This window comes from Apteryx rowi, unplaced genomic scaffold, assembly GCF_003343035.1.
Source record: "Apteryx rowi isolate R43461 unplaced genomic scaffold, aptRow1 scaffold_766, whole genome shotgun sequence".
In the NCBI taxonomy this organism is placed as follows: Eukaryota; Metazoa; Chordata; class Aves; order Apterygiformes; family Apterygidae; genus Apteryx; species Apteryx rowi.
Genome location: NW_020451056.1, coordinates 138,116 through 161,576, shown reverse-complemented (window position 1 = coordinate 161,576; position 23,461 = coordinate 138,116). Strand labels below are relative to the sequence as shown.

Sequence of the window (23,461 nt, the reverse complement as noted above, 5' to 3'; positions counted from 1 at the left end):
TCCAGGGGTGGGAGTTCGTGCGACAGACCCTGGGCATGGTGAGCTTGGCCCCAGCCACCTTGAGATGTTATGAGGGTGACGTTACGGCTTTGGTTCGTCTGGACCTTCTGATTTGCCCTGTGCAGTGCGAGTGTGTCTGCGTCCCTCACCTGGGGCTGCTAAGTGTGACCACCCCGGCATGTGGCAGGACCCCCGTTCCCAAGGGCAGGGCAGAAAAGGCGTCAGGTCGGGGTGTTTGCTCTGCTCGCCCTGTCCCGGCCAGGCTCTCCTGCGGGCAGGAGTCCCGGCAGGAGCGGGCAATGCAGAGGCGATCCAGGTCCATGCAGCACGTCCTTCAGCTGGGGGCTTTGGTGGGGCCGGGAGCCGTGGGCAGGGTGCAGCCAGACTGTCTCACCTCTTCTGGTGGCTTGCAGGTGAATCAGGGGAACATGCCGGGGATCCAGAGCACCTTCCTTGCCATGGACACGGAGGAGGGCGTGGAGGTGGTGTGGAACGAGCTGCTGTTCACTGACAAGAAGGCCTTTAAAGCACACGAGGTGAGCGATCCGTCCCCCGTGAGATCCGTGCCCTCTTCCCTGCGCGTTCCTGACACTGCTGGCTGGCTCCTTTTCCCAGGCCACGGTGCTGCTCCCTGTTACTCATCGTTAGCAGTGTCACAGCAGCGCAGTTGCCTGGGTCGGCAGCCCTCAACGCCAGCTCCGTGTTTCCTCTGTACCCCGGGAACAGCTTTCCCTGTGTCTTCAGGCACAGCCTGCTCCCCGGCACCAGGCTCCCCTGCTCCTGGCAGTGTCCTTATGGACCCCTTCGCGCTTGCCCCTGCCGCCCTCATCTGTCTCCCTCTCTGCCCGCAGGAGAAGATCAAGACCATGTTCGAGCAGCTGGTGCTGGTGGATCATCCCAACATTGTGAAGCTTCACAAATACTGGCTGGATGTGAAAGACTCGAAGGCGCGGGTAGGGAGGACTCCGGGAGGCACGGGGGTGTGGGAGGGATGCCAGTGCGAATCGCACAGCAGTCCCAGTGCTGCTGCTCATCCCGATCCCCAGCAACCTCCTTCCTTCCCTCAGGCAAGCGGCCAGGTCTGATCCTGTGCTGGGCTCGGGCACGCGAGCCGGCGTGCTGGCTGCTGACGGAGCCTTGCGGGCCGTGCGCAGGTGCCGCTTCTGCGGAGCGGCTGCAAAGCTGACATCTTCCTTCCCTCCCAGGTCATCTTCATCACAGAATACGTGTCCTCAGGGAGTCTGAAACAGTTCCTGAAGAAAACCAAGAAAAACCACAAGGCCATGAATGCCAGGGTAGGTTTTGCTGGGAGCACAAGCATGGGAGGTTGGGCATCCCAGGCGGTGTGTAGCTCTGTGCCCAGTGGGAAAGGGCTCTTCGATAAAGCAGGACAAATGCGTACGGTTGCTCCCCGAGCTGCACAGAGACTCTCTCTTGTGGGTTTGGTTAGGGTCAGAGTCCGAGCAGAGCTTCCTCGGAGCAGCCCAGAGATCCCCTTAACGCAGAGCCCACTGCATGCTGCTGGGATCTGACCCTCGGAGGGAGGAACCTGCCAGCTGGTGCTGGAGCCTGCTGCGGTGAAGTGCTGAGCGTGCCTGGGGCTGCGTCCTGCTTCGGGAGGCTTGCGTCTCCGCTCCCCTTCGGCGAGGAATGGCGGGCTTGTGGCTAGGTTGCAGCTTGGGCAGAAGGAACGAGTTTCCTTTGCAAAGCCTGCTCGGTCTGGGTCTGACTAATGATTCTGCAGGCCGATCTCAGTTGGCTGTGACTGAGGAGCTGAGCGACTCTTCTGGGGACCCTGTGCTTCAGCTCGTAAGCCCTGCCAAGAGGTTGGGCTCAGTACCCCAGCAGAGCAGATATGCGCTCTTAGAACTGGGGCTCACTGTTGGCGTGTGCAGAGTTTGCTCGTGTCTGTATGTACAAATCATGGGCAGGGACCCCATAACCACAGCCAGCCTTTGCCCCCTCTCTGCGATGTGTCTGTCCATGCTCCCAGCTGGGGTTTAGTGCTCAGGAGAGCTCTCTTCTGCTAAATGAGGATCGTAGCACTGAAGTTCTCAGCTTTGCTGGTATTCTCCGAACAGGGATTGCAAAGGAGACTGTTGTGGCTGGGACAGTGTGTGGCTCATCTTTGAGTAATAGTCTCCCCAGGGCTAGCGGAGGGCTGCTTTCCCTGATTACTGGATAATAGGTAGGAATGATCCTGCTCCGGCTGCTGGGGACTTCTAGGCTCTGATGGGTGCTTCTGTCTGACTGGAAGCTCTGGTGTCTTCTCTAGGCCTGGAAGCGCTGGTGCACTCAGATCCTTTCTGCTCTCAGGTAAGCTTGCTCCCACCCGTGCCATCAGCCATCGTGCTTCTCGCTGGGCTGGATGCTGATAACATGCTCAGTGCGGCTTTGTGCCTTCCCCAGCTTCCTGCACTCCTGTGACCCTCCCATCATCCACGGCAACCTCACAAGTGACACCATCTTCATCCAGCACAATGGGCTCATAAAGATCGGTTCAGGTAGGAAGCTGCAGCCCTCCCAGGCCCACGGCTCCAAATGCTGATGGATGCATCACACAATAGTCAGCGAGAGGAAGCTGTCACAGCTGTAAGAGATGTGAAGTCAGGGAGGCGCTGGGGTGTCTGGGTGGATGGTGACCTGCAGGGAGCTGAGGGGCTCTGGCTGAAGCAAGACCTGCAGGATCCCTCAGGGAGCTGTGTGCATCACCTGTGCATTTAGAGTGACCTTCTCTTCTGTTTGCCCTCTCTTCCATATCCTTCTGGCTCTTCTGGTTCTGGATCGGCGCTGGCTGGCAGTCTGGCACAGGGTGTTTGCAAATGGTGAGTGCCCCTCTCCCACCTCTCCCAGCACATCCGTCCCTTCCTCACTCATTGGGCCCTGGGGATGCTTTCAGCTGTGAGGGACTGCAGTACCAAGGAGTACTCCTGGTGCTCTGCAGGTGGAAGGACCTTCGTTCCTCAGGGAATTGCTGCTCCTGTTGAGGGAGCAGCAGGATCTCTTGGGGGAGCGAGTGCTCCATGGGTGGTCTGCACGGGCGGGAGCAAATGCAGAGCTCCCTGCTACCTTGGAGCCCCTATCTGTGCTTGCAGCCATGGGGAGACAGATTAAGAGAAGAGCTGTGAGTCAGAACATTTCTTGCTCCCCAACACAGCCATCCCAGATGATCTTCGAAGCCCCATCAGGATTGAGAGAGAAGAGCTGCGCAACTTGCATTTCTTTCCCCCGGAGTATGGCCGTGAGTGCAGGGTCTGTCCGAGGGGGGATGCAGGCAGAGCGGGTGCTCAGAGGGAAGTGGAGGAGGGCTCGTGTGCAAAATGTAGGTGCAGTAAGTTTGCTGCAATACAGAATTATTCATTGTATTTAAAACTAAAGCTATTGGCCGTGAGTCACAGAAAATCTCCTGATAGTGGATGACTGTGTGATAACATTGTAGGTGAAATTCAGTGTTGATTAGTGCAGAACTACGCATATGGGAAAAACAGCCGTGCCTACATGGTAGCGGACTCTATGTTAGCAGTTACTGGTTAGGAACAAGATCTCAGCACGACCGTGGATAGTTCTCAGAAAAGGTCAGCTTATGGCTCAGCAACACTCAAAAACATGTAAAATGTTAGAATGATTAGGGGGAAAAGCAGAGTAAAGAATCTTTATGCCATGTGCAAATTCATGATGTGATTCCCCATCTTGAATATTCTGGGGCAAATTTGAGGGGAATAAAAGAAAGGTTTGTGTAGGTAATTGAGAGCGAATGTGCGCTAGGGGACAGGGAAGCAAGTGGGAGTGGGAGGCATGAACCGAGAGGGAGGTCAGGTGTGTGCAGGGAGGGGGCTGTGGGTGGGCAGGGATGAGGGCAGGGGTGTGCAGGGAGAGAGATGGGTGCTGGGATGAAGCACGGGTGCAAGCGGATGCCCCCAGCCTGAACAGGTGGTGGCCTGGAACTCTGGTCTGATGTGGTTCTGGCTTGGTTTTGCAGAAAAGGCTGATGGGACTGCTGTGGACATCTTCTCCTTCGGGATGTGCGCACTGGAGGTACGGAGCAGGACTACCACGGAGCCTGGGAACTGAACGTGGTCCCTGGTTTCAGGGCAGGGTGGATTTGTTCTGGCTGAACTTGCTGGGGATCATGTGTGGTCTGGAGAGCTCCCCAGGTGGTCTTTTTGCCCTTTCCCCACCTCGCTCCGAACTGGGGGCTTCCTCGCAGTGTCAGGGACATCACTGCTGGGTTCAGTGGAACACTTGCTGCTGCTGTGGCCCACTCTGCCCTGGGCACAGCAACTGGCTTAGCTCACCCGGTCCTGCGTTCAGCTGGTGCCTCTCAGCCATCGCTTCCTTTCCCTCCTGTGGCCGTGACGGCCCTGGGAAGGGATGGCACAGAGGGCAGGGACGGACCATGCTGCTCCCAAGGAGACATGCGCTGCCGGGCAGGACCTCTTTCGCTGCAGTCCGCACCAGCTGGCGCGGACTGGCAAGCGGGGCCGTTGGTGTCGTCCACGCTGACCGCCCTCCTGCGCGGTGCCCAGAGAGCAGCCCCCGGCGTCGGCCCTGCCAGGAACCTGAGAGCAGACTGGAGCACTGTGTAGTTGGGCGGTGGGTCCCGGGGGCAGAGAGGCAGCTGCCAGGGAGCACTGGGGAGCCCCAGAGATCTGGACCTTCTGCCCAGAGTCATGACCAGGGCCTGAGACAGACTTGGCCTGGTTGTGTGTCCTGGCGAGGAGCGCTACAACTGCCTCCCTGCCAGGAGAAAGTCCCTTTGGGAAGCCCTCGTGGACTGACTTGGGCTGGCTGCATGGAGACACGGCTACACTCCTTCTTCCGCAGATGGCAGTGCTGGAGATCCAGACCAACGGGGACACGCGGGTCTCAGAGGAGGCGATTGTGCGTGCACGACATTCTTTGGATGATCCCAACATGCGGGTGAGTGCAGCTGGTTGAGCCTCAGGGACAGAGCCCCACGGCTAAAGCCTGTCCCAGATACGGGGCTCAGGCATCCTTCATGAGGTGTAAAACTTCCCATGAATGTCCTGCTCCTCAGCTGATATCTGGAGTGTCAGCATCCCGATGGAGGCAGCCTGACATTCCTGGCTGCTCCAGGATAAAGCACAAGATTATACCACTGCTGAGTAATGGTATACCACACTTAAGAGTAGCCAGATCTCATGAACTGAAGGACACGGGGTTTCCTCCCCTCCTGGGCTTGTTGAGATGAGAGGCTGGTCCTTACTGCTGTTTCCCAGTCCTGCCAGTAGCAAGGTTGAGTGCAAATTCCCGATAGGTGCACACGTGCACGTGCACACACACGCTCTGCGCAGACACAGCCGGCCAGAAACAGCTCAACGCAGACTGGAGAACAGTGTTTACCGGCACTCTCATAAACACAGACAGCGCAAATCGCCGGCTCCTGTGTATGAGGATTGATGCTCAGGAAATCCCTTTCTCAGCCCCCTGTCCCACACGTCTCCTTGTTACCGAGTCAGACCCATGGTCTCTCTGGCATCTGCCTGCTCCAGACCCTTCGTTCTACTTACCAGCTAGTTCAGCTTGAAATTCGCTGGAGAATCTCACACACACATTCACATGGAATAGAGGGCAAATCTACACTGTAAATACTTAGGAATAGTGTTTAATAAAAAAAATAGAATAGACTGAGGTGATCAGATGCAGGGCTCAGCTAGACAAGTGTACTGGCCAGCAACCTGCGTACAGGCAGCTGGCACCTTTTCATCCTCCTCCATTTTCTTCCCAGACCCACTTTGATCCCTCCCTTTCTCCTCCTTTGGCCCTTCCCTGAAGCATTCCACAATAAGTTCATACAATCCCAAATTCTCTTGTTCAGTCCCAGAATTCCCCTAGGCATCCCATAATAAGTCCTATCCCCCTTTATGCAGTAGTTCCCTTAGTTTACCCCTTAGTTCCAAGGAGAGTTTCTGCAGTTGGACCCTTAGCACCAGGCACAGTGGCTTCACTGTTCACCTCTGATGGTTTTAGGAGCAGCTGATTCAGAGGGATTAGGGTTTCTGGGTGCCCCACCCTATCATTTTTCCTCTGATCATTGCTTAGTCTTTTTGTCTATTCTGAATAGCCCTTACAGAAGCTGCACGGAGCAATTAAAGAGGACAGGCCCCAGGATGGAGCGTGCAGAAGCATGCACTGCATAGAGCAGAGCATCTTGCTTTTCTACCATCAAGGAGCAGTAATGGGCAGATGCCAGCACCTGCCCCGTCCTGCCACTGTTATGAATCCGTGCAGCTCCCTCAGCCTGCCCTTTCTCCAGTCCTACCACTGTCTTTCCTGGTGGGCTGCTGTTCTCAGAGCTGATTCTGGCTGGCTGCCAGAACACACCTCTGCCTGTTCTCCTCGTAGGCTTTTGGTAGGTTTGCACTGCAGAGTCCTCCTTCCTCTGGATGAGACCAAGCAGAGAACAGAGGTCCTGTAGCCAGATTATTTCTGAATATCCAGCAGCGCACAGCCTGCCGTGGAGCGCTGCCGCTTCCAGGAGGGGTGGGGGTTTCTCTCGGCGTGGGTGCGCTGTACGCGCCTTGCCTTGCCTGGAGCTGCCTGCTGCGGGAACCAGCCACTGAAATCTGCTTCCCGGGGAAATGCAAGTGTGAGAGGGAGTGAGGGCTGGCAGTAGTGGGGATGAAACAGGGGGAAAGTCCTGCTTTGCCTCTAGCTCATGCCTCTTTTTTGGCCCTCAGGAATTCATTCTGTCATGCTTGACCTTCAATCCAGACAAGCGGCCAACAGCTAATAACCTGCTCTTCCACCGGGTGCTCTTTGAGGTCCATTCCCTTAAACTGCTGGCAGCACACTGCTTCATCAACAACCAGTGTGAGTAACCAGAAGAAACCACAATGCCCCATTTGAGCTTGTGCTCCCACGGTTTCCTGCCCCAGTACAGCCAGGGATGCAGAAGAACCTGGAGAAAAAGACGGTGGACTTGTAAATCCTCACTGGGGACTGTGCTGCAGAGCCCGCATGTACAGGAGCTCCCAGCTGACGCCCCTTTCTGCCTTTGCCCTAGATCTCATGCCAGAGAACGTGGTGGAGGAGAAGATAAAGGAGCTGGACCTGAACATGGTGATGGCAGAGATCCGGAGAGAGGGTCGGCCTGGAGCACAGTGGAGGTGAGGGCTGGTGCGGGAGATCTTGGAGCAGCCCTAGGAAGGAGACCAGGGCATGTGGCCAGCCTGGTGATCCCGGTGTCATGGCAGTAGTCCTTCACACTGCTCTTCTCTCCTGCTCCCCCCAGTGATTTTTCCCATCCTGTTTCTCTCCTAGGTACTCAGAGGTCTCCTTCCTTGAACTTGACAAATTTCTAGAGGATGTCAGGTGGGTTGTGGGAACGTCCCTGGGATCCCATCACACACCCTGTTCTTTGGGCATGTAGATCCCTTCTACCTCAAAGATCCAGACCCTCTTACTGTGTCTGTACCAGTCAGTCTGTACCCTGGCCCCTACTAACTTCTGGGTGTTGTTTGGGAGGGTGGCAGCTGGTTCTAGGCCCAGCCATGCCAGGGACCATGTTAACCATTTAAAACCACAGATGGTCAAGTTGCAGTGTCCAGAAGCATTCCCTGGCACTGTTTCAGCTTCCGGAAGAGAAGTAGCCCAAACTGCACGTGCGTACGTAGGGCTGGTTGACCCATAACGTGTCGGTCCAGCTCTGGTCTCCAGTCCCTCTCTGCCCTCAACTCCCCAGGCAGCATGAAGTGGTGCCAGGGCCAGGGACTGCGCTGCAGCACATGTGGAGTTTTCTATTTGTATGACGCTGCCCAGTCATTTGTTTCACTCCCCCTCTGCAGTTCCCCGTGCCTGGGCTGCAGCTGGGCAGCAGTGTCAGTGGTGAGGGGAGCTCTGTGGCCTGGCACCTCCTCACCGTGCCGCCTGTCTCCCAGCACTGTCGCTCCTCTGGTACAGATCCCTGGTCAGGGCCGTGGCCGTGCCCCTCCAAGGGCTGACCTTCGTCAGGGCTATAACAGAGTGCCGGGCTCAGCTCGTTGTCATCTCTCTGTCTCTATAACAGGAATGGGATTTACCCCCTGATGAACTTTGCTGTATCCAGACCCCACGCCCTCCCACGTGTCCTCTCCCAGCCCCAGGAGGACCCCCAGAAAGCTAAGACCCCCACCCCAGAGCCCTTTGATGTGGAGACCAGGAAGGTAAGGTCATATCTAGGTGGGGACAGATTCCATGCTGGTAATAGGTAGAAAGTCTTCATTCTCTAGTCCAGGAGCACCTCTCCTTTTGGCCAGGCACTGAAGTCCAACCCTGGTGAGAGCATTTCTCCTCGCTCTGTTGGTTGCTCTGAGACTTTGATGCTCCCTTTGGCTGGAGCTGGTACAGTCAAATTCACCTGGGACCTTTTGGAGCAGCCGTGTTGGTTCTGATTCTTTGGCACTGCATTACTTCATCCCGTTTTTACAGGCAGCTCTGTGGCACAGTATATTCTGTGCCTTGTTGCTGGGATGTGGGTTTGAAATCCCCTCATCATTTCATACTGACACTGCGGTGGCATACTGAGATGCCAGCTGAGACCAGGTGCTATTCTGCCTGGTGCTGAACAGACGGGACTGCACGCCGACACTGAAGTTGCGGACAGGAAGGTCATGGTAGTGGAGGAAGGGGTGCTGGGGGGGGGGGGGGGGGGGGGGGGGGGGGAGGGGGGGGGCAGGGCAAGAAAAGGCAAACAAAACACTAGGGTGTTTAAGCAGAAGTGAAGCCTTCCAAAATCATGGTGTAATCCCTTTGCTTTGTTCCGTGCTGCAGCGTGAGGCAGTGTGCTCTGAGAAAAATGTGGGCTGATTGGAGGCATCCATTGAAGAACAAAAGCTAGAAAACTTGCTTTGTTATAAAAGCCTGAGAACTGGGGCTGTTTGGCCTAAGGAAGACAAGACAGAGTGGAAATGGGTTGACGGGTTTAAGTATGTAAATAGTTGTTGTAGCAAGAAAAGACATGTATTCTCCATCACCTGGGTGACAGGACAAAAGGTCACAGGTTTAAACTGTTAGCAGGGACATTAGGAAGAGGTTTCTGATAGTGGTGAGAATGAATGGGCAATTTAGGAGTGGCAAATTACCCGCTGCTGGAAGTCTAACACAGGTTAGACAAACATATCAGACCTAGCCTAGGAAGGGTGGGCCTGGTTTGGGCCGAGATGGCATGTTGATATCCCTTTCAGACCTAATTTTCTGGGATTCTGTGATGGCAGCATATACTTTTGCAGGCTTCTTTCATGATTTACTGAATTATTAATGTAACAGAGTAAGAGTTTAAGGTGCTAGGTCTAGGATCTCCAGGACAGTCTTTTTCTTCTAGGCTCTTGGATTTCACCTAGTATCCCTGCATTGAGGGCATAATGTGTGTTTGTCTAAGGCTTGTTTTCGGGAAGGGTGGGCAGTTTGGGCTTGAGAACACTTTGAAATTACAAAACCATCACTTCTCTGAGGAGCAGGTTCCAGTGCTTAATCGCTTCTACTGAGGGAACTGTGCATCATGTTTCCCATTCAGACTGCTCTGGACTTGGTTTCCAGTGTTGGGTCTTGTTGTGTCTTTCAGTCATTCAGGTGAAAAGGGTCTTCAAGAGCTCTCTGGTCCAATCTCCTGCTCAAAGCAGGGCCAACAATGAAATCCAGCTGGGTTGCTCTACACAGTTGGGTCTTGAAAACCTTCAAGAATGGAGACCCCACAATCTCTCTGGGCCCCTAGTCCCCTTCTTAATTATCCTCACATTGATAAAATTTTCCCTGTACCTGTCTAGAACATCCCCTGCTTCAATTTGTGACCATTGTCTCTTGTTCTCCAGCTGTGCACCTCTGCAAAGAGCCTAGCTCCTTGGTCTTCTCTGTAACCCCTTTGTAGGTATGGACGGGCTGCTATTACATCCCCCCAAAGCCTTCCCTTCTCCAGACCAAACAACCTCCCTTCCCTTGGCCTCTCCTTACAGGGAAGGCACTCCAGCCCTTTATCATCTTGGTGGCCCTCCACTGAACTTGCTCATTTTTCAATGTCTCTCATGTGTGGGAACCCCAGACTTGATGCAGTATCTAGATGTAGTCTAACAAGTCCTGAGCAGAGGAGGATAATCACTTCCCTCAGCCTGCTGGCTGCACCCCTGTCCATACTGCCCAGGATGCTGTTGGCCTTCCTTGCTGCCAGGGCACATTGCAGTTCATATCCCGCTCATTGCACACCACAACCCCTAGGGTCTCTCCAGCAGAACTGCTCATAAGACAGGCAGTCCTAGCCTGTGTCCTTGCCAGGGATTATTCCTTCCCAAGGGCAGGAGTCGGCACTTGTCCTTTGCTGGCATGCATATGTTGTAGACAGCCCCCATCATCAGGACATAGCTCAGGCACAGCACTTCTTACAGCGGCTTTTGTCTTCTTGACTGCCAGCCAACTTTGAGAGCAGTCAGAGGAACTCATATTGGTCTGTATGCGCCTTTTGTTTCTTAAAAACAAATTTATACCTGTTATTTCCTCTCTGTAATTACAGTTTTATTCTGTAGACAAGTTAGCTCTCATTCTTCATTATGATAAATTAAAGGGAATCAACTCTTTAAGCGTGGAAGGCACGTTCTTCAGTCCTCAAATCATTTTTATGGCTGCTTCCTGAATGTCCTCCCATTTTTCAACAATGCTTTATGGAAACGTGGGATACCCTACCTTTCCTTCCCCATGTCATTCTTGCGTCCGTTCTTACAAGTTGTCTCTTTCCACAGCATCCTACCAGGAGCTCATGCTCAAGTGCCTGTTCACTGTGACCCTAAATCCCGTCAGGATGATTCCCCCACCGCCCCAACCAAGCTGTAAGATGTGGTATTGATGTCTTGCTCCAAAATATATTACTTCACATGTAGCTATGTGAAGTACCACTCACTGAGCGTGTCAGCCTCCCAGAGTGACCCAGTTCTCTGTGTGACTGCTTGCCCCATCCTTAAAAACCTGTGCCACTGTCTTCATGTTACCACGGATAGTACGAACTATGAATTCATACTTGCATCAAATTAATGTTAAAAGTGCTGTATAGGGCTAAACCTAATTCTCATTCCTGCAATATCCCTTGGAAAGCTGATTCTCTGACAGATATCAAGAAACTGCTGCTGATGTAGACTGGTGAGCCTGGTAGGGGTCCCAGCCCACCACAGCATGTGCTGCCACTTGCACAGCCACAGAGGCGAGGAATGCGTTGAAAGGTGGTTGCAGCACAGCATGGGGGTGAACATGAAGGCGTGTGGAGGAGGCCAGGTAAAGCAGTTGGAAGGTGTAGAGTACAGATCCATAGGAAACCAGGCTCCCTTTGTTCTGCTGCAGCAGAGTAGCTTGAGGTTCTGACTTACCTTCTACTTTGCCAGTGGCCCTGGATGGGATTTTACCTAGCTGCCCTCTTCCTTAAGTATAGAATCAGGCTTTCTGGCCAACTGATAAATTTTGTTTTAAGTAGCTTTGAATTTTAGTCACATTTTCTGCAGTTTTTGTTTTTTTCTCCTGGTGAAATTCACTTATAATTGTCCTCAGTTGTGGGATAGTAGCTCTGAAAGCACTAAAACTGAATTTCACAGATTGTTTAACTGTGACAACCCTTCCACAGAAATGGACGGTTCTGCCCTCATCACGTTCCTGGCTGCTTCATTTCATGCACTTCTGCAATGTGTGAAGTCAGCTGGATGATCTGGCTGGAAATAGGTGCTACCAAGAAGAATTTATTTTCAGTTGCATGTGTGAAGTGATAAATTATCACCCAACTACCATCAGCTGTGCTGATACCAAGGGAGAGAACGGGCAGCTGGCAAGTAGAATGCAAGACTTCTGCTCTGCACCACGATAAGAGCAGCTGAAATTCATTGGTGAACTGGATACCAAGTGCAATCATGCCACTGGGCACAGAGCCTTGGAGTGCCTCCATCCGAGAGGTACTTCAGCACATTCAAGACCACATGGTTGTGAGTTATCATTAACAACAGTTCATTTAAAGTAAAAGAGTTTTTAGCCTCTTTTGGCTTCCTAAATACATTTCATCATTTCATTATGGAAATAATACGCTAGATTAGGTTAAACCAATTGTACTGTGCTGTATTTTTGTGCTAGACCAATTGTGCTGTGTCCTGCAGACATATCTCACTGGCTTGCCTCACTGCCAGACAGTTACTGGTCAGGGCTCACCAGAAGGAATGCTTCCCATCTCCTAGCACTTAATGTGGCCATCTCCCACATCCATCTCTTCAGTTTGGTGAGCAATCCCCTTTTCCCCTCCCCATGCCCATTTTCTGGAATATTAAAACTTGTCTTTAGTTATAGGTGCCCCAGAGGGCTGCAGCACTGACTTATTTGGACCACTGTTTCCAGGAAATAAATGTGCCCTGTGTCTAGAGACTCATTTGAATGTCCTTTAATCACTAGATAAAATGAAAAATAGTTTTATTCCAGCAAAGCAAAGGGTTATATTTCTGACTAGACAAAGAAGTTAGAAAACATGGTAAAAAGTAACAAAAAGAAGAAGATAGACTTAGAAAATATCTGTCATGATGCTGCTGTCCTGCCTGCTCCTGAGCTCCCTGAAGTATTGCCATAGCTGTTGATCCCATGGCCAGTCCATCAATATCAGCCATAGGCATTACCTCAGAACAGGACCCCATAAGGATTCCTCTGTCACAGTTGAGCCTACTGTCACCCGGAGAGTACTTTGTGCAGGTGAATCCTCAGACCAGCTCTGGGGAACTCCTACCTGTCTTTGGTTTTTCATTAGTTAGAGTAGTTTATGATACAAATGTCCAATCTGGCATTATCTCTCTCTCTCTTTTTTTTTTTTAATAGGTTCAAGCCATCATAACTGATACAAAATGTTGGAAAATACCTTATTTTGTATTTTGTATTCTTTGATAGTGGAGGATCTAGAGAGAGATGATGGAGTCAGAGACTATGCCTAAGTTACATGGCTGAATGGTAGGGTAGATGGCAGTGTCTTCCATAGCGCTGGAGAAAGGTGAAAGGTCCAGAGGATGTGTCTGGTGCAGGCACTGATACAGATTTATGAGCAGGCAGAGAATATGCTAGCTCCCACACCAGAGTCCCTGGTGCTGTCCTGGGAAGGCATCATGCCCAGGGCAAGAATCCACGTGGAGCAGAGTGGTTTGTAGGCTTCTTCTGCGCTTGAGGTAGCATCATTGTCCTATGCAGATGCCTCAGCTTGGACTGGCAGAAGACTTATTCACAGTCTCTGCGCTGTGTGGATGTTTCCTAATAGCTCTGAAAAACTGGTAGCCTGTAATCCAGTTGGATTTTCTGGAGCCTAAACAACTACTAATTTACCTCCTTCGCCCTTCGGACTCCATGTATCACCTGTGAAGAGCTTTGCACCAGCACCATAGTTCTGTGCACTGCCAGCCCATGGGGAATTGGCTCTTGCTGGGGAGGTTGAGGTGCCAGCACAGCCACAGAGCATGAGTTGCTAAGGATCTCAGAAGCATATTGTTATTATTTGTGTGCTGTTGTACCTTGCCATCACTTAGGAGCAGTACGTGTGAAAGAATGCTCTAGGTTTTGCACAGGGCAAAGGATGACTCCCAAGCCTGCGAGCTCACCCTGTTGGTACAAGACCAGAGAACAGCTGGGCTAGGGGAGAGTGGCACAGGGCAATGAGAAAGTGATTTTGGCTGCTGTGATGTGTGGTGGCTTCAACACCGGGGGCCTAGTGATTTGCAGGTATCACAGCTAAGGAGATTGATAGAGGGATTTCATCAGTGCAGTTCAATTTAGCAAGCAGTTCTGAGAAGAGATAACAGATACAGGTGACCACATGTGTGTTCTGCACACACTCACAGCTCTGCCCACTCCAACTATTATCGGCTCCTGTGCTCCAAAAACAAATATTTGAGCTGTATCAAAATTCAACAAGCAGGCTACAGGGGATGACAACAAATAGGAATACCCATTTTAGTGTGGTACGGCTGCTCCTTTTAGTCCATGTGTCTTCCTGCTGTGATCAGGTAGGTCAGAAAGTTGGGGTGAAAGCCCACAATGCTTCCCTAGAACAGTTTTTCTTCATCATCATAAATGCTATTTACCCTTCATTCCCTGTGGGTGTTAAAAATTGCCCAGATGCTGCAGAATGTGAATAAAATGGCTTGGGCCAATATGTCCATGGTACTATCTTGGACAAAGTAACATTGACACCATCATTATTATACTGCCTCTGGACACTGCATTTAGTTTCGGGCCCCCAGTGCAAGAAAAACATTGAAAAACAGGAGCGAGTACAGCAGAGGATGAAATAGAGACCTCCTGAGGTCTGTTCCCACCTGAATAATTCTGTGATCATGGGCCATCAGGCAGAGAGAGCTGAGGGGCAAGTGGTAATGATGCACTCAGACATCAGCCCTCTCTTTGACAATACTTGCAAGATGCTAGACGGTTCAGCGTGATACGGCACATTAACAAAGGAGTACACAGCCAGACACTGTACTGGAGTCACTCAGGGTAAGGACAAGGTGCCTGCCGTAGGTACACAGTCATGTTGGTTAGCCCTTCTTGGAGGAGAAATGGATGGTCTGGAGAAGATAAAGGTCAGAAGCCAGAGAGTTTCCTGAGTGGGAGAACTAAAAGCCTGGGGATGTTCGTTATAGAGAGGAGCTGTAATAGAGGGGTTAGAGGGGCAGAGGAAGTAACGAGCTTATAACTCGCCCCTGAGCATAAGCTCCAGATGGAGGCGTGGGAATGCACAGCACAGTTAACCTGGGAAAACAAGGCCTCCAACTACCTGCCAGGGCAGGAGGTCAATCAGATCAGAAAAAAATAGACCAATTTCAACAAACAGATTATCTAGTTTATGATTATTTTGTGGAGACTACATATAACTTGTTAGTTCATCTGCATAGCTTCAGGAGCTGGCTGTTTGTCTGCATATAAGTGAAATACTGTTGGAGTCTGCATGGAATGGGAATGTTGATTCCTTACTGGGGTTTCTGTCTGCTGGGCTGATCAATTGCATGCTGTCTCTCTGGCTTTCCTTTTTTGCAGATAACATGACTTCTGGTGTGAAACATTTTATCACTTCATAGAACCTTGAAGCTGACATACTAATAAAAAGCATTATTTATCTAACATATTTGAATGTCCTGTGACTAAAGCGGCTGTGCTGGGTTTCCAAAAGAAACTCCATATGTCATTTTAGTGATATTTGAGATTTCAGTTTCTCTCTTTTGTTAGTTTTAAGATTGGTTCATCCCATAAGAACGTGAACAAATACCGTATTAAAACATAACCAACAGTTTGGACAGGGCTTCAGGGGAGGCCTTCCCCTGACAAATGGGGCAGAAGAATTCATCCTGGTTGTAAAGTTATTCCAGAATTGCAACTTTTGCAGGGTTTCCTTACCTACCTCTTAATCAGCTGATGTTGGGCACAGTTTGTAACTGGATATTGGACTAAATAAACCTTCAGCTGTTCTACCTGGACAATTCCTAGAAATGTAAAGAGAGGTGAAAGATCAGGTTGGCTGTTGGGATTATGGAGTTTAAGTAGGAATTTGAGAGTCATCTCTGAGAGCATAAATAAAGCAGAGCTGAGGGAGCTAGAGGGGCTGTGGCCAGGATGATATTTATTTTGGCCTCTTCTAGGTGGTGCAAATGCAATGTAACATGGAGCTGAATGAAGACAAGACTCAATGGCACGTACGTAACCAGCCCCACCAACTCCACCAACCCCACCAAGATGAGGCACTGGGGCAAGACCTGCATCTCCAGTATCTGACTGGGACAAAGTTTGGTCTCACTAGTTTGCTCCAGTACCCAAAGGACCCACTCAGTAGTGAGACCAGCATGCTAGGACTGCATGGACATAGAATACCAAGTAGTTCAATCTCACAGCCTAGTAGGAGATGTGGGAGTTGTTAGACACGGTTACACAGATTTGCAGAGACATTTCCTCTAGGCTATATATGAATAATCAGATGACAAATCTCCCCCAGCAGCCCTTCAGCCCAGCTACTAAATACAGTTAAGGTTCCTCCAGGTGTCTCAGTAGTGGCACAGTCACAAGCAGGAGAGAGCAGCCCAGGGAGGAGTTTGGAGAGGCATATGGGCTGGCAGTGGGCAGGATGGTGCCAGGCGATAAGAGGACCACTCTTAATAACAACATAATAGCAAAGCTACTGTGGCTGATAAGTGGTCAGTAGTGCTGGCTGCCAGTTTTCTAGATGGCAAGCAAAGCAATCCTGGCAGTTACCATAAATTAGACTTCTCTCCCCAGCGAAGTAAAGGAACAGTGATTAAGAGAAAAAGCATGAGGCTGATGAGAAATGGAATGAGGATCAGCTCAGAGATTAAATCAGGCCAGGCACACTTTAAACTTGATTTGGTGAGAGACACAAGGTCAGTGAACTGGTGGCTGTCCTGCTGTGTATAAGTGATGCTGAGGCAAATCATCAGCATCGATACATGTGACTGGTCCACACTATGAGTTTTGTTGAAAGAAACCGGCCTTATATTGTAAACAGGTTTGCATACACAAATACACAGTGAGGTGACAAAATGCAGCCTTTCTGCTGCTTGACTGAAATCACCTTCACAAGTGACACTAACCTTCCTCAGAGCTAAGTGAACTCCCCGCCATGAGGCAGTACATTTGCTGTCCAGAGTGGCTCTTGCATGTGTGCAGCCAGTGCATCCAGGCGTGCATAAGCTGCAGCATGCAACACCTGTCAGTTTGAGCTGAAATGTTTTATGATGCACCCAGCCTACCTTAATGGACACTATGTCCATTCATGCATCAGGAGTTGGCCCTTCACACATTTCAGTTCCCATGGCCAAGCAGAGAGATAAATGATCCATATGTGACCCTGGGAAGATCCTGCATTCAGCCTCAAAGGCTTGTGATTTGAAGCAGAGGAAGAAGGATCCTTCTCTTGCATCCTAGGGAGTGCCTCAGAGCCTACACTCACCTCCACTCCTCATCTCTAGTCAGCAGGTATCTCTTGGCCAGAGAGCTTCTGATCAAAATCTTCCCTCCAGCTAACAGCATTCCATGGATACAGTTCTCCTTTCCCAAAAAAGACTTCTCACCTTTGATCATGCCCCTTTATAATAAAAGAAACCCTAAGAAGAGCAAAGCCATCTCCCCGCTCTGGCTGCAGGACACAAAGTCCTTGGTATCTTTGTGTGGACATCTTTTAACTCTGCCTCTTTCCAGTTTAACAGCTGAAGGTTAGCTGTGACTGTTGAGAGAGAGAATATTTCCCTGAGACATTCAAACTATCCCCTCCACAAAGACATCCAGCATGTCAGTAGTTACCAGCATCACCCGTACTCGCCCCTGCCAGCAGCTTCTAGTGCTGATGGAAGAGTCAGCACCTTTCTTAGGGAGAAACCGGTGTCTGTAAAGTGCACTCTCTTCTTTCTGCAGCTCACTCTCCTGCTGATCCTGGAGGACAAATTGCATCGACAGTTGAGCTACGACTTGCTGCCAAGTAGGTTTACTTTCAAGTTCCATTTTCATGCATAGATGCAGAAGTATTGCCTGATGGCCCTGGTCAGATTTAGGCTCAGAAACACTGAGGTCCTGGATCCACAGATTGTGTTTACAGTCAGCTTTTCTTTCCTTCTTGTACTGGGAGACCAGACTAAACCCTAATATTCATGTACCAGTTTTTGTGCTCTCAGACACTGACCTTACAACCTTTGACATGTGTTAGTATCTTGCACCCCAGAGTGAACCATTGGGCCAGCAGGAATATGCATGTCACCCTGAATGTCTGTTAAAGGGGTGACACTGAATTGTCAGGATTGTGCTGGTCAGTTCTTCCCTCATTTCCCAACTTTGGTGCAGTCTCCATGATACCTTTCACAGGAGAAGGTAAACTCTCCTCTGAGGGAGCCCTGTGGCTCTGGGGAAGGGTCTTCAGAGCATGTCCAGCACAGCAGGTTCCTTCTAAAACATGCAGGAGCACCTTATTGCCTTGCAGCCAAACTAAAAGATAAAGCTTAGAAATTCATGCTTGGGAGTTGCTACTTCAGCTTTTTGTGCTTTTTGTCTACAGGGAGTAGCCTGTCTGCTTTTCATGCTGAGCCAAAATAAGCAAAAAATCCCAGTGATATATTGCCAAGACTGTTGTGCTTTGCCTAATTTGGGGCTGGTGCTCATTCCAGCCCAGAACTTTGTGCAACAGTCATTCACTGCTCACCTGTGTGGTCTGTTTGCCCCAGGACTACTTAGCAGTTGCTCAGCCAACCAAAGGTTTATAGTATGTGTCTGCAAAGCAGAATGCAGATGTGCTGTGTTTCAGGATAGGTGCTCTTTACTGGTAGAGGAGGAACTAAGAGATGCATGAAATTTTCTGTTCTCACCATTCCTTGTTTCTGCAGCTGATAATTCCAAGGACTTGGCCACAGAGCTGGTGCACTATGGATTCATCCATGAGGTAAGCCTGCTAGCTGCTCCTCATCATCTCAGCCGTGCATGCCTTGTGCTTTCAACAGCAGTCTCCAAATCCATGCGACACCTTGTGCCTCCAAGGAATAAGGGCTATTTCCTTCCTCTTCTAGCGGCCAGGGAGCAGTCACACAGGCCAGCCTGTAGCTCCATGCTGTACTCACTCTGCCTTGTAGTGAGTGACACTTCTGGTTTTTTTGCTCCACGTTCTGCTCATGCCTGACTCCAGGCTGCTGTTTGAATGGCAGCCATATCGCAATAACAGGGTCACAGCATTGATTACATCAAACTTGCAGTGGTTCTGAGATGTGAAAACCAGAAGAGCTGCCACAGACAAGGAAGTTCAGGTCACTTCCCATCTCCCAGAGAAATTGCCCCAATAGCCAGTGTTGCTCAGACAGCTGCTGTTCAGTCACCTGCAAACTTCTGCCTGCCAGAAGAGACCACATACCCCCAGCACTGTACTTCCAGGCTCTCGCTTGGTGGTACAATCCCAAGAAACAGTTCAGATCAGCCCAGTCATTCAAACAGTAGAAAAGCCTCAAGGAAAGACAGCATGGAGAGAATTAAAGATACATTTATTTCTACTTTGTAAAAGTTAGGAATTCTGGGGCTATAGGCAAAGTTTGGAGAATTCCTCATTCTGGATGCTGACATTAGACAAGAAGGGAGTCAGCTTCACTGAGTGAAAAATTTGTGTGAGTAAACCTACGAAAAGTACATTTAGACTTTCTTCCTTTCTTCATCTGAGCATGGTGACTATGCAGCTTGGCACTGAAACACTGGGGTGCTTTCTCCTGTCCTCTGGAAAATAAATAGCATTTGGGGCAATCTAGTGCTGTAAAATATACCTCACTAGCCTGTGTTCCACAGACTGTAAATTACCTTTCTTTTTCTTTCTCCTAGGAGATAACCTCCTTTTAACATGCCTTCCCTTCTCTAACATCTTTTCTACTCCACAGGTACCAACTACCTTTTCTCTCAGATGGTATAACTGATTCATATCTCATTAAACTCTGAGCAAGTGTCCTGAGCTTGTGTTTAGCTTAGAAGTATCCTGCCTATTTCTGATCTGAAGGACTTGTGTACCCAAATGCTCATCTGGTTTTCCAACTATAGTGGTTGGTCTAACAATATATCACCTATACCTTACAAATCTTGTCTTCAAAATCCAAGTTTTTTCTTAAAATAAAAGTAGTATTGGGTAGGCTATTTAGCAGCAGTAGTGACAACAGGGTGCCTTTGAGCAGCAGTAAAACACCTAGCTCTTTTTTTTTAATTTGAGTGAGAATTTCAAGTTGGTTTCTGGCAATTCCAAAAACCCGTATGACACAAGGTGAGGCTGTTTTGCCCCCTTTACATACCATTGTGTATTTACGTTACTTCTTTCTTAGTGAAAAGACTACTAATTATGATAGAAACCACCTACTCCTGAATGTATAAGAAAAGAGATTTCTGTACAAAATAGTTGCCAAGTCAACAAAAAGCGATGTTAATTTTTCTTTTTGATAGGAATGAGGGTATTATAGAACAGCTAGCCATAGAAAATAACCTTAAATCCAGTGATAAATTAGTTAAGCTTAAATTAAATTAAACAAAAGCTGGACAGGTTTTGTTCTTTTAGATTTTAGATTTAGATCCAAAGAACAGTGTGGTCTTTTGCATTTATATAGCACCCGGCACAGTAAGGCTCCGTTCTTGATAGGTCATGTGATGTTATTCAGTAAATACGATAATGAATAGTAGCATGTTCCAGATGTGCTTGCAAGGTGTACTCTTCCCGTATTAAAAGTCAGATATGAAACCTGATGCCTTGGGATGGAATCATGTAAGGAAAGAGAAGAGACATCCAAGGTATCCAAGCTGAATTAATCCTTTGACTTTTTTTTTTTCTTTTCTTTTAGGATGACTGTGAAAAACTGGCTAACTTCCTGGAAAATGCTTTCCACAAATACCAATCTCCTCCCTTGTGAGTCACCTCACTGCAGTCTGGCGTAGAGTGGTCCCCCTGTAGTACAGGGGGTGGGAAGCGTACCAGACTAGAAGAAACCGTGGGGCTCCTGACCGAACTTCCTCCAGCAGGACTGACCAGGCCGCTCACTCCTGACTGAATCTTTACAGTCCATGAGAGGTGTATGCCTTAGCTGTGGTGTGAAAAGACAACAGCAAGTGGAGGAGAAATCCACAAGCACGAGAAATTACATGTGCGTCATGAGAAATCGGGACCAAGCAAGAATACATGTTGTGGTCCTCACTCCTGAAGCAGCAAGCCAGAGAGCTGTGAGGCGGTGGGGGCGTGGGGTAGCACTCCTGCAGCCCCTTGCTGGTGGTGGTTGTGAAGATGCAAAGCTGCTGCAAGAGTCCCCCAAATTGATAAATTTGCCTCTGGGAATGATAAGCTCTTTCACTGCAGGTCCCAAAGCTATTTTTTCCTCTTTGCCAGCTGGTAATACTTACAGAAGGGAGGAAAGGAGCTGGCTTGGAAAGCTCTGGGGCAGTTTGCTATCTGCCACATTCCACTCTTTGTATACAACTTCCCCTGTTCTGTTAAGATTCCCCCAACACAGATGAACCACTGTGATGCTTTTTAATTAGAATTGCACATCTTGGTCTAAGCTGAAGAGAGGACTTTGTGAGCTGGACTTGACATGGCATGGGAAGAAGTTCAAGAAATCCAAATCCATCAGCTGCGTCCTAACATATGGATCAGCAAGTGTCACTGGTGCTGAACAGAACCCTTGTCATTCCCCAGTTTGTCTTATGGCCTTCCAAAATCTCATGACATCTTAAGGAAAAGCCTTGATGTCTCTTCCTTCCCTGTTTCTCCTGTGGTGTTTGGAACTTCAGTCATCAGCCTGGAGAAAGGGGCAATCCTAGCTGCTGAGCATGTCAGGTTCAATTGGTGAAAAATGCAAATAGGAATTATTTGTGTAGCAAAAGCTATGCAGTGCTGCTCCATGCTGTTCACATTGTGCCATGTGGTGCCGGCTGTATCATGCTGTGCTATGCTGGTGTTCTGTGCTGTGCCAGAGTCTCCCTGTGGTACTGCCTGCATTACGCTGCCCTGGCTTCGCTGTGCTGCGGCAATTGTATTACGCTGGGCTGGGTCCGCCGTGCTAGGATGCTATGAGCTGAGCTGTCAAATTGTGCTGTATTTTCCCAGTTGTGCTAAGCTGTGCCAACTTTACAGAGACTGACAAATCAATAAAGCCGTTGAAAGTAACTCACAAGAGGAGTCGATGCACTGAGCAAAGCGCTCCAGAATTTCTTAGTCGCTCTTACAACTTAAACCAAGAAGATGTGAAATAGCTTCCTTGAGTTCAGCAGGCTTATCCACAGAGTCAGGTAAATTGGGTAGAGAAGGATTTCAGTGAAGAAGCATCATACAGCTGCTTGATTCAGAGATTATTCTTTTTCTCTAGAACAACCCTGCACTTGACTCTACAAACTGGTAACTTCCTTCATTTACCATCTGTCTCATTTCTGCAATGAGCAGTAACCCATTTCACCTGGCTGAATTCCTTGTTTAACATTGTCACAGCTCAGTTTGATTGATGGATTTCCCTTCTGCTGACCATGCTGCGCTCAGCAATGGTGAGTTGTTAGCCAGCTACTGCAGGATGTTTTGAATATGTGACAGGCTGCACTGGCACTAGCAACAACCTGAGCGTAAGAATGGAAATCCTGCAGTCACATTTGCATGTTTCTTGTAATTCCTGCCCATATATTATAATTATGGTATTGCACACCTTTTAGTAAAGTATCTAGTCTTAATTTAAAGATTGCGTAACATAGGAATCCATTGTGTCTCATTAATAAGTAATGTTTTCCAGTGGTTAACTGGAAACGGCCTATTTTAGACTGGAAATAAGGTACATTAGTTTTTATGTTCAATTCAAATACTGTACCTTTATCTGCTAGATGAAAAGAACCTTTGCAATCTAAGACTTTCTCATCAGATAGGTACTTGGATGTTAAGTCATCTTTTAGCTGCTTTTGATAAGCCTTTTCAGCTTGAATTTTCTAAATCTTTTACCATTAAGATAGACTTTCAGAATCTGTAAACTTCTTACAGCTTTCTCCTTAACATTTCCCAGCCTCTCAGCACCTCTTTTGCAGCATGTCAACAGGCCACAATACTCTGGTGCTAGTTTAACAGTGTAGCGTAACAACACACCTCTCTGCCTTACTGAAGGCATTTTTCTTTCAAAGCCATATTGGGAATGTGCATTCAGTGGTGTCTTTCGTGGGCCCTCTGTATGTCAAAGCAGCATTTCTCCAGGTCACCTGTTTCAGGCTGCTTGACCTTGCCATTACTTGCAAGTTTAAAATCGTACATCGGAGGCTGGACCCGCGTGGAGGGAATAAAGAGCAGAGAGGAAAGGCTGGGGACGAGCTCGGGCGGCAGGGCGAGGTTTCGCTTCAGCGGTTCTCGGCTGACGCGCCCCGCAGGCGCCCTCAAAGTCCCCATTCAGCACACACGGCTCTGCCAGGGCGCCGCAGCCAGCGGCTCCCAGCTGCGGGGGGCCGCACGCAGACCAAGGGCTGCTGTGGTGCTCGGGACCCTCCGTTTTTAGCGTCCTCCAGCACGTTAAAGCATCGCCTCTGTCCCCGAGGCGGCGCGGCCCAGCCGGGCGGCGCCCCCCCGCCTCAGCGAAGGGGTCGCCCCGGCAACGGCGCCCCGGCGGGCCCCGCCCGGAAGCGGAAGCAGCGAAGAGCTCGCGCCAACCGCTCCCCCACCAGCCCCGGGGCACGCGAGGCTCCGGAGTTCTCGCGATAAAACCTGCCCTCTTTCCCCCTCCAGCCACGCCGGAGATCTCGCGAGAGTTTCCCGGTCCGCGCGCCCCAGAAAGCTGTCGCGAGATTTCCGCGCCGACTGCCGACGGGGTGGACAAAATGGCGGCTACAACGACGATCTCCCTGGTGAGTGGCGCGCCTGCCGCCGTCCCGCGCCGAGCCTGGGCGCGGGCGCCGCCGGCCTGGGCAGCGTCGGGCGTGGCGGCTCGGCTCGGCTCGGCCGCGGGGTGCCGCA

The 23,461-nt window shown here is 49.9% G+C and overlaps 2 protein-coding genes across 10 annotated transcripts in view; both read left to right on the top strand.

The window, feature by feature from the left end:
* The first annotated feature begins 389 nt into the window (after positions 1-389).
* NRBP2 (nuclear receptor binding protein 2) lies at positions 390-21,659 on the top strand. Of its 7 annotated transcripts, XM_026088344.1 has the most exons (18): positions 390-536; positions 852-953; positions 1,206-1,295; positions 2,276-2,316; positions 2,410-2,504; positions 2,802-2,825; positions 3,158-3,241; positions 3,980-4,035; positions 4,825-4,920; positions 6,702-6,834; positions 7,028-7,130; positions 7,285-7,335; positions 8,030-8,165; positions 15,621-15,674; positions 17,404-17,467; positions 18,363-18,418; positions 19,336-19,391; positions 20,334-21,659. In XM_026088344.1, the coding sequence occupies exons 1-17, from the start codon at positions 429-431 to the stop codon at positions 19,351-19,353; spliced, it is 1,311 nt and encodes a 436-aa protein (XP_025944129.1). In that variant the 5' UTR covers positions 390-428; the 3' UTR covers positions 19,354-19,391; positions 20,334-21,659. The 7 variants fall into 7 exon arrangements, 3 of the variants coding, with proteins under 3 accessions (XP_025944129.1, XP_025944128.1, XP_025944130.1); XM_026088343.1 differs by lacking the exon at positions 19,336-19,391 and having other exon boundaries at positions 391-536; XR_003257144.1 differs by lacking the exons at positions 17,404-17,467; positions 18,363-18,418; positions 19,336-19,391; positions 20,334-21,659 and adding an exon at positions 11,597-11,918.
* Positions 21,660-23,246: 1,587 nt separating this feature from the next.
* Positions 23,247-23,461, top strand: part of PUF60 (poly(U) binding splicing factor 60) — a 32,937-nt gene continuing 32,722 nt past the window's right edge. For 2 of the 3 annotated variants that reach the window (XM_026088338.1, XM_026088337.1), the window contains exon 1: positions 23,247-23,352. In XM_026088338.1, the coding sequence (XP_025944123.1) occupies positions 23,326-23,352 (27 nt within the window). In that variant the 5' untranslated portion in view covers positions 23,247-23,325. The remainder of the gene's footprint in view (positions 23,353-23,461) is intronic. The other variant, XM_026088340.1, reaches the window with a different exon arrangement.

Bases quoted from the DNA above. Each gene is read 5' to 3' on its own strand.
- NRBP2 (XM_026088343.1), top strand. From the start codon at position 429: ATGCCGGGGATCCAGAGCACCTTCCTTGCCATGGACACGGAGGAGGGC. The intron at 1,296-2,275 runs GTAGGTTTTGCT...TGTCTTCTCTAG, and splicing joins ACAAGGCCATGAATGCCAGG to GCCTGGAAGCGCTGGTGCAC. The intron at 7,131-7,284 runs GTGAGGGCTGGT...TTTCTCTCCTAG, and splicing joins CGGCCTGGAGCACAGTGGAG to GTACTCAGAGGTCTCCTTCC.